Raw genomic sequence first — 14,816 nt, 5'->3', positions numbered from 1 at the left:
GGCCAGATCCGTGGCTAATCTGGCCGAAAAAGGCCAGATCTACGGCTAGATCTGGCTGTCGACGCCGCAAAACTCCATCTGCGGCGTCGACGGCTAGATCTGGCCGTAGATATGGCCTTTTCAAGCCAGATCAGCCACGGATCTGGCCGAAAAAGGCCAGATCTAGTTGCTGCTTCGACGGCCAGATCTGGCTTTTTCCGGCCAGATCTGGCGGGAAAAGAAAATATCGGCACGTTACGACACAGATCCGACAGGTCTGTGTCGTAACGCAACTTTCCGGCAGATTCCGGCGGTGGTGGCCGGAATCTGGCACTGCAGGTGGCGGGGGTGTTTTTGTTATTTTATAAAAATTTTATATATTGGGGTATTTAGTTAAATTTGTAAACCTAGGGGGTTTTTTAGAAATTTTTAAATTTATAAAAAACTAAAATTCAACCTCCCAGGGGCATTTTAGTCTTTTTACTATTAATAAACAGAAATCATTAACCGAACATGACGGAAGGTACCTATTTGTTGTTTCAAAACCTTTTGGGTATCAACTTGTTGTTATGACAAACCTTGGGTATGCACAAGTCGTTCGGCCCACATGTGGTGAATAGATGGTCTAGATTTGATATTATATATAATTATCTAAAAATAGATTTTTTATATTTTATTTGCAAGTAGGATTCTTTCTTAACTATAAAATGGTGAATAGATGGTCTAGATTTGACAGTATAATTATCTAGAAAACAAAGTTAAGTCTGCTTGATCAATAAGCTGGCCTTTTAAGTATATAACATCCCGGCCATTGTTTTAAAACCCAGATCGGAGGACAACCCATTTTACTGCACGAGTCACGGGTCAATCGGTTGGACCATTGACGTCAGCGACAATTTTATTTTTAAAAAATTATATATTAATCCCTTAATTTTAATATATTACAAAAATTCCCCTAAAAAGTTAATTAGTCCTTAAAATTTTTATTTATTTCAAAAATACCCCAAAAAATTACTAATTATCCCGAAACTTTTGACATATCTTCAAAACACCCCTATAAAATTACAATTAACCCTCATAATTTTGAAATATTACAAAACCCCCCTATGACCTGAACCGGACTGGAGAAGCTGTCGGGTCCCGGTCTGACCGGACTAATCGGTCGATCCGATCTAATTTTTAAAACAGAGATCTCGGCACGCTATAATAATATTATAGATTTATCTCTTGCCTATCTCAAATAATAGGCCGACTCGAACTCACCTCAAATAGTGGGCGAAAGAAAAATCACAATATCTTGACAACAGATTGGAATGTTAAGTTAAGCCTCTTATGTTTTGTCAAAAATCATGATTTTGTCCTTCTGTAATTATAAAGACGCTTAGCTTTCTTTGGAAAGTTTACACTTCTTGTATAGAAATAGAGACAATATAATTATCAATAACAATATATATGTGAAAGGTCTATTGCAAGAGCATTCTCAATCTTCATAAATGCATGAAAATTTACATATTTGTAATAATGAGTACATAAATTAAGACATTAATTGACAAGTAGATTTATAAATGTGCCTAAGTTGTTTTGCTACATCAATCATTGTTGGCCTGTCTTCGCCTGAAGGAGAGAGACATTTAAAGGCAAGCTCTGCAAATGCTTGCAATTGCTCTTCTTTTTTGGGAGATAGTCCAGAACCAACAACTATGGGATCAACTACCTCAGTAAAACTCTCTTGCTCAATGTATTTTTTCACAACACGCTCCAAAGGCCCATCAAAACAATATTCAGTGGGCCTAATGGGAGAATCATCACCCTCCAAAGGCCCATCAGAATGAGTTTCAGCAGTCGAACTGGGAGAATCATCACGCTCCAAAGGCCCATCAAAATGAATTTCTGCAGGCCAACTGGAAAGCTGATGTGATTTGAGACCAGTCAAAACCACGAGTAGAATTCTACCAAAGCTATAGACATCCACCTTTTCATTGCATTTTCGTGTGATAGCGTACTCAGGTGCCATAAATCCATATGTTCCTACCATTGAACTATCTTCTACGTGAGTTTCACCTTCTGGAATAGCGATGGAGTTTGAAAAATCAAACAATTTGGCAACATATTGTTCAGTGAACACAATATTGTTTGGCTTGATTGATCTAAAAATAATGGGTCGAGAGAACCCAAAATGGAGATACGCAATTGCATTAGCTATCTCCATAGCAATCTTTAACCTATGTGTCAATAACAAAGGCTCGAAATGCGGTTCACTTGAACGATAAATACGATCAGCAAGAGTCCCATTCTCCACATGTTCAAAAACTAGAATGGGAGCTTCAGTCTCTAAACAACATCCAATCAACTTCAAAAAAAATTTGTGTCTCATTTGCGATGCAAATACGATGCTATTAATACTATTTTCGGTATACTCATCTGAAAAATTCAAAACAGAAACCAGTCGATCTTGTAGAAAACCGCTATACAATGAATACCAACCTTGTGTTAATATAATATTCTGTTGATCATAGTTGTTTGTTGCTATCTTGATCTCTTTATCAGTGAAGCTACGATATTGATTATACTTACCATTAGAAGACGCAATCAACTCTTTCAATAAAGTTTTACCATTCAACAGAAATCTTTCCTCTTTCTGCTGTTTGCTTTCTTTCAAAAACCAACTCATCATCTAACCTAAAAATGCATAAATTAAAATTATCATTAACAATTAAGAAAACTAAATCCATTAGCGGATGGACACAGAAAACAAAAAATGAAAAGCTGGATATGTAATTTACCTGCGTGATTGATGAAATATTCATGTATCAGGCAAGATAAAGAACAACGCCCGCAAGGCTTGAGTTTGAGAGAGTCTTCTGATCTTCTTCCTCAACTATCTTGATCAATTCGTTTAATTTAGATGCATCAGTTCATTTACTGACGAGAAAAGTTGACCCACTAGGAATCTGAAATTTCCACAACCAAGATCAGGAAGCTTCCTTTGCTTTGACCAGATTCATCTGGTTCTTATTTGAACAGCCTTGTGTTAGTGGGGTCTAGCTGTCAAAATAACGTGAGCAACTAAGGCTCGGCTCCGGAAAGACTCGGCTTGACTTAGTTGGCGAGTCGAGTTCGAGCTCCTTCATACTCAGCTCGCCAAACTCACGAGCCTCAAGGAGCTCGGGTATATATGATAACTGGGGATACAAAATTTATCTGTTTGAAAAAATGACAAAACACACCATAAAAAAAAAAGAACCACTCATTTTGGTGGGCTCAAGATATTGTAGCACGAGAGGAGTCAAAAAAGGACACGTAACATTAACGGCAAGTTAAAAAGTTAAAAAAAAGTTGAATTAAGTGGATGTAGGATTTTCAAATTAATAAAATACCTCTTATGTTTGTTTATTTACAAAACACCCTTATAATAAAACATTAAAAGTTAATAAAAACACCTTTAACCCACCCTCAAATATGGACAGCTGGCCACCACTACCGGAGGGTGGCCGGAGTCGCCATATCGGCTCATGATCGGCTGGATCTTGCCAGTCGTGTGCCGATATAACCTTTTTCGGCCAGATCTACGGCTAGATCTGGCCATTGACAGCCAGATCTGGCCGTATTTACTTGTCAACGACGGCCAACAAACGGTCGTCATTGATGGTCAACGACGACCGTTTGTTGGTCGTTGTTACCGACTGGTTAACGGCCAGATCTTTAGCCTTAGATTTGACCTTTTCCAGCTAGATCTATGGATCGGTCCACTACTGGCCAGATTCAGCCGGTAGTGTGTCATCCTATCAGATTCCGGCCATCTTTCGGCAGTGGTGGTCGGAATCTAGTAAATGTGGATTGCTGGGGTGTTTTTGCAATTTAAAAAAAAATATTTAGAGGTATTTAATTAAATTAACAAATTTAAGGGGTTTAAAAAAGTTGAATGATATTGTGAGTTTTTGCAATTTTACTGTTTAACTTTATTGGGAATACAAAAAGTAGTATTCCCAAACTTTAACCAAACGGAGCCACTATTATTAGTATTCTCAAAAAAGTTAAACAGTAAAATGTCATTATTCTTAAAATATTATTTTATATTTTTCAATTTCTTTTAAACTTCCTATATTTGTTAATTTAACTAAACACTCCCAAATATTTTTTTTAGAAATTGTAAAAATAATCCGGCCACCCTTCGGTGGTGGTGGCTGGCTGTCCGTATTTAATGGGTGGGTTGTGGTGTTTTTGTTAACTTTTAATATTTTATTATAGGGGTGTTTAGTAAATAAACAAACATAAGGGATATTTTTGTTAATTTTCAAATCCTACATCGTAATACCCGTCCAATTTAACTTTTTTCAAAAGATTATTCTAAAAACTATCAGAATAATAAACCAAACAGAGCCTAAGGTTTCCTTTTCTTCAAGTTTAAGTTTAAAATCCAGCCCAACCGAGTCTGAGTCTGAGTTTGGGTCCGATTGAGACTAGTCACTCATGGGCCTACGACCGGTCCTAGGCCCATAAGAAAGTTCAAGACTCGGACTAGTCTTGAGCCCATAGGACCGGTCCTATGGGCTTGGAAAACATTTTTCACCCCTTAACTTTTTCTATATTTAAAAGGCCAAACAAAATTATGTAGGGGGTTCATGTAATATTTAGGGGCCTGGAAAGTTTTTTCCACCCCCAGGAGATTAGTAAATTTTGTAAATATCAATTTAACCTTCAATATTTTGTCAATTTAAATTTACAAGGGGTTTTTGAAAATTTTTCAAGGGACTTTTTTTTGAAAAAATGCAAAGGGGTTTGGGCCTGGGCCCAAGAGGAGAGCCCAATCTAGGGACTGGTCCCTCCTCTATGGGCCTAGTCTGGGTTTGGGACGAGGCCTCCTAGGACTGATGATTTGGACCAATTTTTTGAGACCGGTCCCAAATGCCCAAGTCTAAAACCACCTTTCATTTTCAGTTTTAGTTGTATTATTAAGTTCTTTTGTTTGCAACCAAAGGTATCAACATAGGATTCCGCTAAACCTCGGGCGGTAATATGTTGTTTACTCTTACGAAAATGGTGAATAGATGGTCTAGATTTGACAAAACACTCAGCTTAACTAGACCTAGCTCTAATATCATGATAGAGTTTGAAGTAGTTTGAGGTGGGTCTGAGTCCTCACCTAATAAGGTCTTATTGAATGGGAGGATTACCCCTTTTTTATAACCAGTAGGCTTGAGCGTGCCTAGTCAGTGTGGGACTCTAACACTCTCCCTCACGATCAAGCCCATATGTTGGGTTATGCTTGTTGATGGAGGTAGTTGCTAGCTCTAACTTCTCACCCGTTGATCAAACACTCAGCTCAACTGGGCCTAGTTCTGATATCATTACAAAATTTGAGGTACGCCTGACTCCTCACGAAATAAGGCCTTATTGAATGAGAGAATTACCCTCTCTTATAAACTAATAGGCTTGAGCGTACTTAGTCGATGTGGGATTCTAACTCCCCCTCACGGTCAAGCCCATATGTTGGGTCATGCCTATTCATAGAGGTAATTGTTGGCTCTAACTCCTTACTCACTGGTCAAACACTCAGTTCAACTAGGTCTAACTCTGATACGATGATAGAATTTGAGGTGGGTCTGACTGCTCACCCAATAAGGTCTTGTTGAATGAGATGATTACCCTATCTTATAAACCAGTAGGCTTAAATGTGTCTAATCAGTGTTGGGATGATAAAACAAACGGGAGACTCAGAATTTTGTCATTCTCTAATTATACAAACAACCAGTTGTTATTCATTAAAAAGCTGCAACTACTACTATAGAAATAGAGACAATAGATGATTACCAGAACAAAATTTATGAAGAAAGTTAAGGTCGATGACAATGGCATTCCACCCTTCATAAATACATGAAAATTTACAATTTTGTAATTACGAGCATAATTTAGGCATTAATTGACAAGCAAATATGTACATTTGCCTGAGTTGTTTTGCAACATCAATCATTGTTGGCCTATCTTCTTCCGAAAGAGAAAGACAACTTAAGGCAAGCTCTGTAAAAGCAAGCAATAGCTATTCTTTTTCTGGAGATAGTTCGGTACCGACAATTATGGGATGCACCATCTCAGTAAACCTGCTCTGCTCAATGCAATTCTTCACATGATCCTCCAAAGAAGATTCAACTTCCAAAGTATCAATCATTCTACGTCCTGTCAAAAGCTCAAGTAGCAATGCACCAAAAGCTATACACGTCTAGCTTTTCATTGAATCTCGGTGAACTAAAATAGTCCGTACAAAAGATCCCGATGGTCCTATAATATAAGTTGTCATTTCCTCTACGTGAGTTTCACCTTCTGGGATGGACATGGAGTATGAAAAATCAAACAATTTGGCAACATATTGTTCAGTGAACACAATAGTCAATGGATTGATTGATCTAAAAATAATGGGTTGAGGGAACCCGGAATAGAGATATGCAATAGCATTAGCTATCTTCATAGCAATCTTTAACCTATGTGTCAATAACAAAGGCTTGAAATGTGGTTCACATGAACGATAAATACGATCAGCAAAAGTCTCTTACTCTACATATTCAAAAACTAGAATGGGAAGTTGAGACTATAAACAACATCCAATCAACTTCAAAATATTTTTGTGCTATTAACACCACATGTGGCTTCATCATAGAAATTAGTTGAAAACTTCAAAACAGAAACCAGTCGATCTTGTAGAAAAACTTTGTACAATGAATATGGGACCTCCCTTCTTATAATATTCTGTTGATCATAGTTGTTTGTGCTATCTTGACCTCTTTATCTATGAAGCTGCGAATTGCATTATATTTATCATTAGAAGACGCAATCAACTCTTTCAATAAAATTTTACCATTCAACAGAAATCTTTCCTGTTTCTGCCGTTTGCTTCCTTTCAAAAACGAACTCATCATCTAACCTAAAAATGCATAAATGAAATGTAAATCCATTTGCGGAAGAGAAAGAGAAAAATTTCAAAGCTGGATATGTACCTGCGTGGTTGGTGAAATATGCAAGTGTCATGCAAGATAAAGAACAACGCCTGCAAGGCTTGAGTTTGAGAGAGGATCTTCTGATCTTCTTCCCCAGCTATTTGATCAATCTGTCTATTCAGATTCATCAGTTCATTTATTGACGAGAAAAGTTGACCCACTAATACAAAGTACAAAATAGTTCATTAAAAAAAAAAAAAAAGTGTTGTCAACGTTTGATTTAACACTCGAAGGAATATACTGCAATTTAATACATCAAGACGGTGACACATTACCCACTAAGGCCACACTACCAACCTAGGAATTGACAAATAAACGAGGCAACTGTGGATAACCATCCAACTTTCCATTGAATTTACTTGTCATAACATACTCAGGTGTAACAAATCTGTATGTTCCTGTCACTTCATCAGGTATGTAAGTTTTACCTTCTGGGATAGTCATGGAGAGTTCAAAATCAAACAATTTGGTAGCATATTGTTCATGGAATACGATATTAGATAGTTTTACCTTCTGGGATAGACATGGAGAGTTCAAAATCAAACATGGGTCGGGTGAACCCGAGATGGAGATATGCAATTGCCTTAGCTATCTCCATTGCAATCTTTAACCTATATGTCAATAAGAAAGGCTAGAAATGTGGTTGGCGTGAACCATAAATATTTGATTAGCATATACTCCACACATTCAAATACTAGAACAAGAAAATAAGTTTCTAAACAGCATCCAATCAACTTCAAAATAACTTTGTGACTCATTTGAGATGCAAATACAATGCTACTAAAACCACATTGGTGTGGATAAAAGGAACTAGACCGAAACTTCAAAACAGAAAATGGTCAATCCTGCAAAAAATATTTATACAATGAATAGCCAGATTCTTCTACTATAATTTTCTGTTGATCATAGTTGTTTGTTGTCATCTCGATCTCTTTAGCAGTGAAGCAAAAAAAAAAAATGTAAATGGGGACAAAATTGAATTTCACTTGAAACAAGTCAGTCACAGAAAGTAAGTGATCCGCCTACTGATCTTGTTATAGCTCATGTATAACATAAAAAAATAAAACAAGAACTCCTTTTCTTTTGAGTAAATTATAGTTTAGATACAAATCTCATCAACCAAGAACATTCTCTACAAATACCAAGCATGTGGATATATGTCACAGTATATAAATATATATTCGTCTCAGAGGGATTTCATGAGCAAGTCAAGTAAGAGAGAGGGTTCAAGAGATTTCAGATAATTTTTACTTGGTTGAATTGGTTAGAGATATGATCACACAAGAAGCCCTCCAACTTTCGAGCCTAGCTCCTGTGCATCAGTAGGTCGTTCTTTTATAGCTTAACATCTTTCCATTTTCATATCTCGAACCAAGACAACAAATTAATCATCTCAAATCTCTTTTCCCAGCCCCCAGGTTCCTTGACTTGATCATGAAATCCCTCAGAGGCAGGACCTGAAAGACAAATCCTGTTCTTAACCAAAGTACAGTGTCTGTGAGAAAGTGACAATATATACACAAGTAGGAAAACTCGGAAACGATTTTTTGCATTCGTATAGTTGGCCATTGGAGCATTATATTAGTTAGGAAATGTAATATCTTCTTCACCAAGAAAGAGAATCTTGTTGCGGTTGGTGACCGATTCATGTCTACTGATAAAAGAAATGAACACAACTTTCTGAGAACAAGCAAGAAGAAGCCTCGAAAGGGACTCTCTACCAACCAGAAGCTTGTTTCTTGAATGAATTGATTATTCAAATGAAACAAGTTGATATAGTACTGGGAAATTTCTATCATGTAAGACGAGGCAATTTTTCTTTGTTTAAAAGGGAATGTTGAGATTGTATAGGAATTTATTGCCAGAATACCACAGATGAATTACATTTTTCAATGTATAGGATCAGCTAATGTTTAGATTATGGAGCTTATCCACTGTATATTAAACTAAATTTTGTCTTTATGTTCAATTTCTTTTTTAATATAGTACCTTTTCATTTTTTTTTTTTTTTTTTAACCAAGGTGCTCGAATCAGCTTACATATACCTCGATTAATCTTCGATAGAGACCAGCATAGTAACCCACTACCAAAACCCTCACTTAAATCGTAGATACTCAGATAGAGAATCGAACCTAAGACCGTGTTCTTATCTACATTATTTCCAATTCACCTTAACCATCTAAGTTATCTACAGATGGATTCTTTACAATTGCCTCCTTAAACCGAAACGACAAAACTAAAAACTCTATTGTCTCTTCTTGAATTAATGGAAGTCTTTCTATGTAATATTATTATATAATCCACAAAGCATTCAAAGTCATAAAAATAGTTGGCCCACTGGGAAATTTTAATCAATCACCAAGACTAGGAATTTTCTTTTGTTTAAACAATTTCAAGTACTTACCAATCAACAAAGCAACCATCCGTTGATCTTTCAAGTGCCAACAGAATAGTATGCTTCTACAAAGGCATGGACAGACAAAATCTACTAGCCCCAAAAATATATCAATTTGTTTATTCGAAGGTTTTTCAACTACTGCCATGGCAATGAAGACATGAAATGCTAACAGGCAAGGTACATAATAAAAGGTATAGATTCATGAACGATTGCTAGCTAGACTTGTACATTTATCTTAGTTGCTTTGCCATATCCATCATACTTGGCCTATTTTCTGGTTGAGAGGAGCAACAATCATAATTATAGTACAATAATTTATACAAATGAATGTTCTATATGTTTTATATAGAAAGACGAATGTTGTCAACTAAGATCATTGTCTAATGTGAAGATGTACCCGTGTGGAAGGCCTATCCTGACGGTGGAAATTAAATTTTTAAGCAAAAGAAAGACCTGAGTTTGAAAGAGCTCAGGAATTTTCAAAATATGATCAAGCAAAATTGATGAACATATATATAGAGAAACATTTTTGTTGAATGGGAGCAATAAATTATAATGTAATTTAAAATTTACTATAAGAAGCTTTTCCAAAAGGCAAACAAATGCGCATCTGGTGTAGTGGTATCATAGTACCCTCCCACGGTACTGACCGGGGTTCGATTCCCCGGATGCGCATCTTTTGTTATTTATTTTATTCTTTTTGTTCCAATGACAATTTCGTTGTAATTTTTCTATGACTAAAACTTTCCCTTTATGGAAGCAAAGAATCTCTGAACTCTCCATATTCACGTCATTCTTTCTTTTTACGCTCTTCATTCTTCAATCAACACAAGCTACATGGATTATGGTCGCTTGATTTTCGCCATAATCGGCTTCTCTTCATCCTTCTTTCTTTGTTTGCCATCCTTGAAGAGATGGCACCGCCACCAGATTTCCCAGGAGAATTTGAGGCTCGTAACTGAGGCATTGGACCAAGCCGAAGAAATGATGGTGAAGTTTCAAGAAAGACACGATCGCATTCTTAATCAAATATGCTCTTATTATATGGTGAATGAAGAGCTCTTGAAGGCCTTGGCGGGTGCTCGAGATGCCATGGATGGTGCTTTAGCTTTTGCTGTTTCTCTCAGAAATATGCAAATGAAGATCTTGGACTCTTTATCAAGTGAAACTGATGCTTCCATGTCGGATTATTCTCANACGCTTCAGAAATTACACCAACACAATGCACTAGAGAAAATCCACAAACAATAAGATGGTTGCTGCTCCTAATAAAATTAGACCAAGTTCGGAATTTTTTTTTGACATCGAAGGTCCAACATGGAGACATGCAATTGAATTAGCTATCTTCATAGCAATCTTTAACCTTTGCATCGATAGTAAAGCCTTGACCTGCTCAAGATTCCCATACTCAACATATTTAAAAACTAGAATGGGAATTCTTGTCCCTAAGCAACATCCAATCAACTTCAAAACATTTTTTGTGAGAACTAATTTGTGATGCAAACACAATATTGTTAAGAGAAGATTGGTATGCATACCCTGTATCAAAAGTGTTAAAAACTGCATAACAAAAACTGGGCGGTTCCTCAAAAATCCTTTGTACAATATCTTGAATGAATCAAATTCTATAACTTTCTCTTTGTTGTAGTTGTTTGTTGCTCTCTTGAGTTGTTCGGCAGAAAAGCTGCAAATCGGAGTAACAAAGTTTTCCAGTAATTCTTTCCATTCATTAGAAAAACATGTTTCTGTATGTGTCTTTTCTTGGCACTTGATTTTTCTCAAATATGAACTCATTATTCTAAAATATATGAAAAGATGGGAAGCAATAACCTTCAGAAAGAGAGCCCTGCAATGTTGGCCTGAAGCAGAATGAAGAAAACCAGAACTTCTTTATATGTTTATTTCAAGTATCAGAATCTTCAGATATTCTTTTGTCTACTAAATGAATTATCAAAATTTGATTCATTGACTCAAGAAAAGTCGATCCACTGGAGAATTGAAATTTCCATAATCTAGAGCATGAAGTTTTTATTGCTTTAATAATGGTTAAAGTGGCACAAATGCAAGTCAAATAAGGAGGCAACTGTACATGTGGAAACAAGATTGTGGCTACAAAGCAGCAACAGAAAAGAAAGGAACAGGAAATCTATAAAAAGAAAGAGAAAGAGAACAACAGTTTACAGGGCCGGAATGAGCTCTACCCTCGAGATTAACATAGAAGAATTATTTGACAAAAATAAAGGGATGCAAACCACTAAAAACATAATTTAATAGAAACAGAAAAATTAGTTTAGTAAATGACATCTGAGGATGTATCATTTATCTTGATGCAAAAGGGTTTGGATGCCTTTGAGTGGAGAGTCCCACCATATAAAGTAATTGCTATTCAAGCCCAAATTTGCTAAGAAGTCAGCTACCATGTTGCCTTGTCAAGGATGTGTGTACAGCAAAAGTACTTTGCAGAAACAGAGTTAAGCATAACATGGTGAATGAATAGATGATCTAGATATGTCAATGTAATTATCTAGCAACGGAGTTAAGCAAGGCTAATAAATAAGCCAAATGTGGTGGCCTTCAAGTTTCTTCTGCTTTGTTCAAATTTGGTAGTGATAGCAAGGAATCAGAATTTTACCCTTCATTAGTTATATGAACATTAGGTGAAAACTTCGCAACAGAAACCAGGCGATCTTGTAGAAAACCTTTATACAATGAAAAGTCAAGGGTTAATATTATATTATTCTGTTGATCATAATTGTTTGTTGCCATCTTGATCTTTTTATCAGTGAAGCTAAGAATTGGATTATATTTACCATTACAAGACGCAATCAACTTTTCCAGTAAAATTTTTCCATTCCTCAGAAATGTTTTCTTTTTCTGCCTTTTGCTTTCTTTCAAATATGAACTCATCCCTAAAAATGCATAAATTAAATTATCATTAACCATTAAGAAAAGTAAATCCATTTGCGGATAGACAGAAAAAAAAAAAAATTAAAAAGCTGGATATGTACTTGTGTGATTGATGAAATATTCAAGTATCATGCAAAATAAAGAACAACGCCCGCAAGGCTTGAGTTTGAGAGAGTCTTCTGATCTTCTTCCTCAACTATTTGATCAATTTATTTAATTTAGATTCATCAGTTCATGTGTTGACGAGAAAAGTTGACCCACTAGGAATCTGAAATTTCCATCACCAAGATCAGGAAGCTTCCTTTGCTTTGATAATTGTCAAATGAGAAGTCTAATTTGGAGGCTCATGCTTTTCCTTGAATTAACAAAATACAAAATAGTTTATTAATGTCCCACTAAGATTCATTTGGCTTTGGTTATTCAACCCACCAATCCCAGAATCCTGTCATACTACCAAACAACTCAACATACAATTTTTTGGTTTAATCTAAAATTAAGAAAAAAACAAGACCTAAGGCTTTAATCCATGAAAGTCAAATTTATAACTTCAAGAAAATGTACTACTCCATTATACTCTGTTGAAAAACAAACTAAAAAGGTTAAGAAACAAGATCATACGTCATTTCAATGCTTACAGCAACATCCATCAAGAGAAACAAAAAAGGGGAATGTTTATTTTCGAATTGACATGGACAAACAACAATTAGAGATTTGTATAACATGATTTAATCATTACTTCCTCTTGTGTGTTCACAGTTTGTCCAATTAAACAATGAGAACTGATACAAGAAGCTCCAAGCAGTATTCAGAACTGAATAAGTTCGGGGCCAAAGGCACTCACATTAACAAGCAACAATAAAAAGAAAAAACACATGTATAAAAAAATCAACAAATAACAAGCTACAGTTGGTTTGCCTCAGGTTTTTTGCTCAAATCCAATGCCTAGTTCTGAAAGATCAATTTTCCCTCTATATATCAAATAGTTGTGGAACCTGTTCCTGATACTTGGACAAAAAATTGTTCGTGAAGCGCTTTTCAGACAGATCCACATAAGACACACTGAAATTTTTCATAACAGGCCGTCAACACAAAAACCTTAAAACTCTGCATCTTGGGATGATTCTCTTCTCAAACTAAAACCTAAAGCCCGAGGTGTTCTAGCAACCGCCGAAGGTTGCCAACCCATCTTGTTTACATAAAAGTCCATTTTGGTATTTATATTCTCCACAGACAGATCATACATCTGGGACAGCTTCTAAAAGCTAACCAGAACTCATTTTCAGACAACCCAACTCTATAAACCCTCATTTTGTTCCCAGGAATTGTCGTCATGGCCTATACTGTGAGTGCCTGGATAAATGCACTGGTTGAAGGAGTGAATCCCTGTCAATAACCTTCTTGACACCTTCTTAACTTCTCAGAACTTCTACACAATACACAAAGATTTGAGTCGCCAAAGTTGAAATACTGATTGTGCACTCAATTCCTTTCAGGCAGAGATATTGGGAACAACTTCTTTTGCAATCATGCAAATAATCTCCCCAAACATTAACAATTTTTTCATTGTTGGAAACAAACTCTTGAGGAAATTTTAGTTAGGATATTTGTTTCTCTAAGCTTCCAAAAAATAAGGGTTTGAGACAGTACATTCGCAAGGTCAGTACAGAAATCCCCACAGAATGGAAAAACTCAAGCTTGGTAAAAGAGTTTCCTCAACCTGCTACAAGCAATTTGGTTTTTTTTAACTAGTTTGATATGTGGGCATCGGTAAACCCATTTTCTGAGAAGGCCAAGTACAGAATCTGGCTTTTCTGGGGTTTCAAAAGCTACTTTCTTTGATAAGAAGCAGCAATTTCTGGGGACAATCCACATGAGTTTATGAAATAAGACACTGTGAATGAATGTGTTTTGGTTGTTTTTCTCTATCAAGTGCCACAACTTAACCGATGAGAAAGATTTAGAAAAAAGGGATGTATCTGCAAAAGAAACTCAAATGGGTCGACGGGTTGACGCATTTCTCCAATTTGGGACTAGTTGAAATTGCAGTCTTTTGCAGCCACAACGAAACATGGCCAAATCAAATACAAATGAAAAAAAAGAAAAGAAAAAGAAGAAGGCAAGAAAGTACTCACGAATATTCAGCTTGAACTGAGTATTTGATTGCGAATCTTTATCAAATGCCCTCGTAGAATTGCAACTCACATTTGATCAACGCTTTTAGGGTTTTCACTTTCAAATTCTCATCTTGCGTTATTGATCTCCATCATGAGACCAAAACGCACCGTATATATGGAGGCATAGCATTGTCTTATGTGGCCATTTAATTAGAGAGAATAACAATTTCCCACCCAAGGTTTGGCATTCTATCGTTTTCCCACCAAAAACTTTGAGAAAAACAATTTCTCGGCCATTGTTAAGATGTTAAGATTGTCTGTTAATTTCACTGAAGAAGGGCAAGATGGTAAATTAATGGAAGCTGAAAAATCAACAATAGAATTCTCTCTAGATCCGTGTAGTGAGCTTCCCAAGGATAAAATTCTTTT

The 14,816-nt window shown here is 36.1% G+C and overlaps 2 protein-coding genes and 1 non-coding gene across 3 annotated transcripts; 1 reads left to right on the top strand and 2 right to left on the bottom strand.

Annotated features, from left to right (window-relative positions):
• Positions 1–1,445: 1,445 nt before the first annotated feature.
• Positions 1,446–2,953, bottom strand: LOC116111797 (non-functional pseudokinase ZED1-like). The gene is made up of 2 exons (XM_031397946.1): positions 2,763–2,953; positions 1,446–2,658 (listed from the first exon to the last, which is right to left on the bottom strand). The coding sequence occupies exon 2, from the start codon at positions 2,651–2,653 to the stop codon at positions 1,514–1,516; it is 1,140 nt and encodes a 379-aa protein (XP_031253806.1). The 5' UTR covers positions 2,654–2,658; positions 2,763–2,953; the 3' UTR covers positions 1,446–1,513.
• A 2,922-nt stretch (positions 2,954–5,875) lies between these two features.
• Positions 5,876–14,545, bottom strand: LOC116111823 (non-functional pseudokinase ZED1-like). Its single transcript, XM_031397972.1, has 7 exons — positions 14,406–14,545; positions 12,375–12,628; positions 11,999–12,275; positions 10,905–11,050; positions 6,202–6,522; positions 6,065–6,153; positions 5,876–6,016 (listed from the first exon to the last, which is right to left on the bottom strand). Exons 2-7 carry the CDS (start codon positions 12,403–12,405, stop codon positions 5,876–5,878), a joined length of 1,005 nt encoding a protein of 334 aa, XP_031253832.1. The 5' UTR covers positions 12,406–12,628; positions 14,406–14,545.
• Positions 9,971–10,041, top strand: TRNAG-CCC. Its single transcript has one exon. It is a non-coding gene; the product is annotated as a tRNA-Gly (tRNA).
• Positions 14,546–14,816: the final 271 nt, after the last annotated feature.

The sequence above is a fragment of the Pistacia vera genome, unplaced genomic scaffold (assembly GCF_008641045.1).
Source record: "Pistacia vera cultivar Batoury unplaced genomic scaffold, PisVer_v2 Contig650, whole genome shotgun sequence".
Lineage (NCBI taxonomy): Eukaryota > Viridiplantae > Streptophyta > Magnoliopsida > Sapindales > Anacardiaceae > Pistacia > Pistacia vera.
Note: the sequence above shows the minus strand (reverse complement) of the source record. Positions and strands in the feature narration are given on the sequence as shown.

Coding starts and splice junctions, on each gene's coding strand:
- LOC116111797 (XM_031397946.1), bottom strand. CDS start 2,653: ATGATGAGTTGGTTTTTGAAAGAAAGCAAACAGCAGAAAGAGGAAAGA.
- LOC116111823 (XM_031397972.1), bottom strand. CDS start 12,405: ATGATACTTGAATATTTCATCAATCACACAA. Junction 6,523..10,904: donor TTTAACACTTTTGATACAGG/GTATGCATACCA, acceptor ATGTAGAGTAAG/AGACTTTTGCTGATCGTATT. Junction 6,154..6,201: donor TCACCGAGATTCAATGAAAA/GCTAGACGTGTA, acceptor AGCTTTTGACAG/GACGTAGAATGATTGATACT.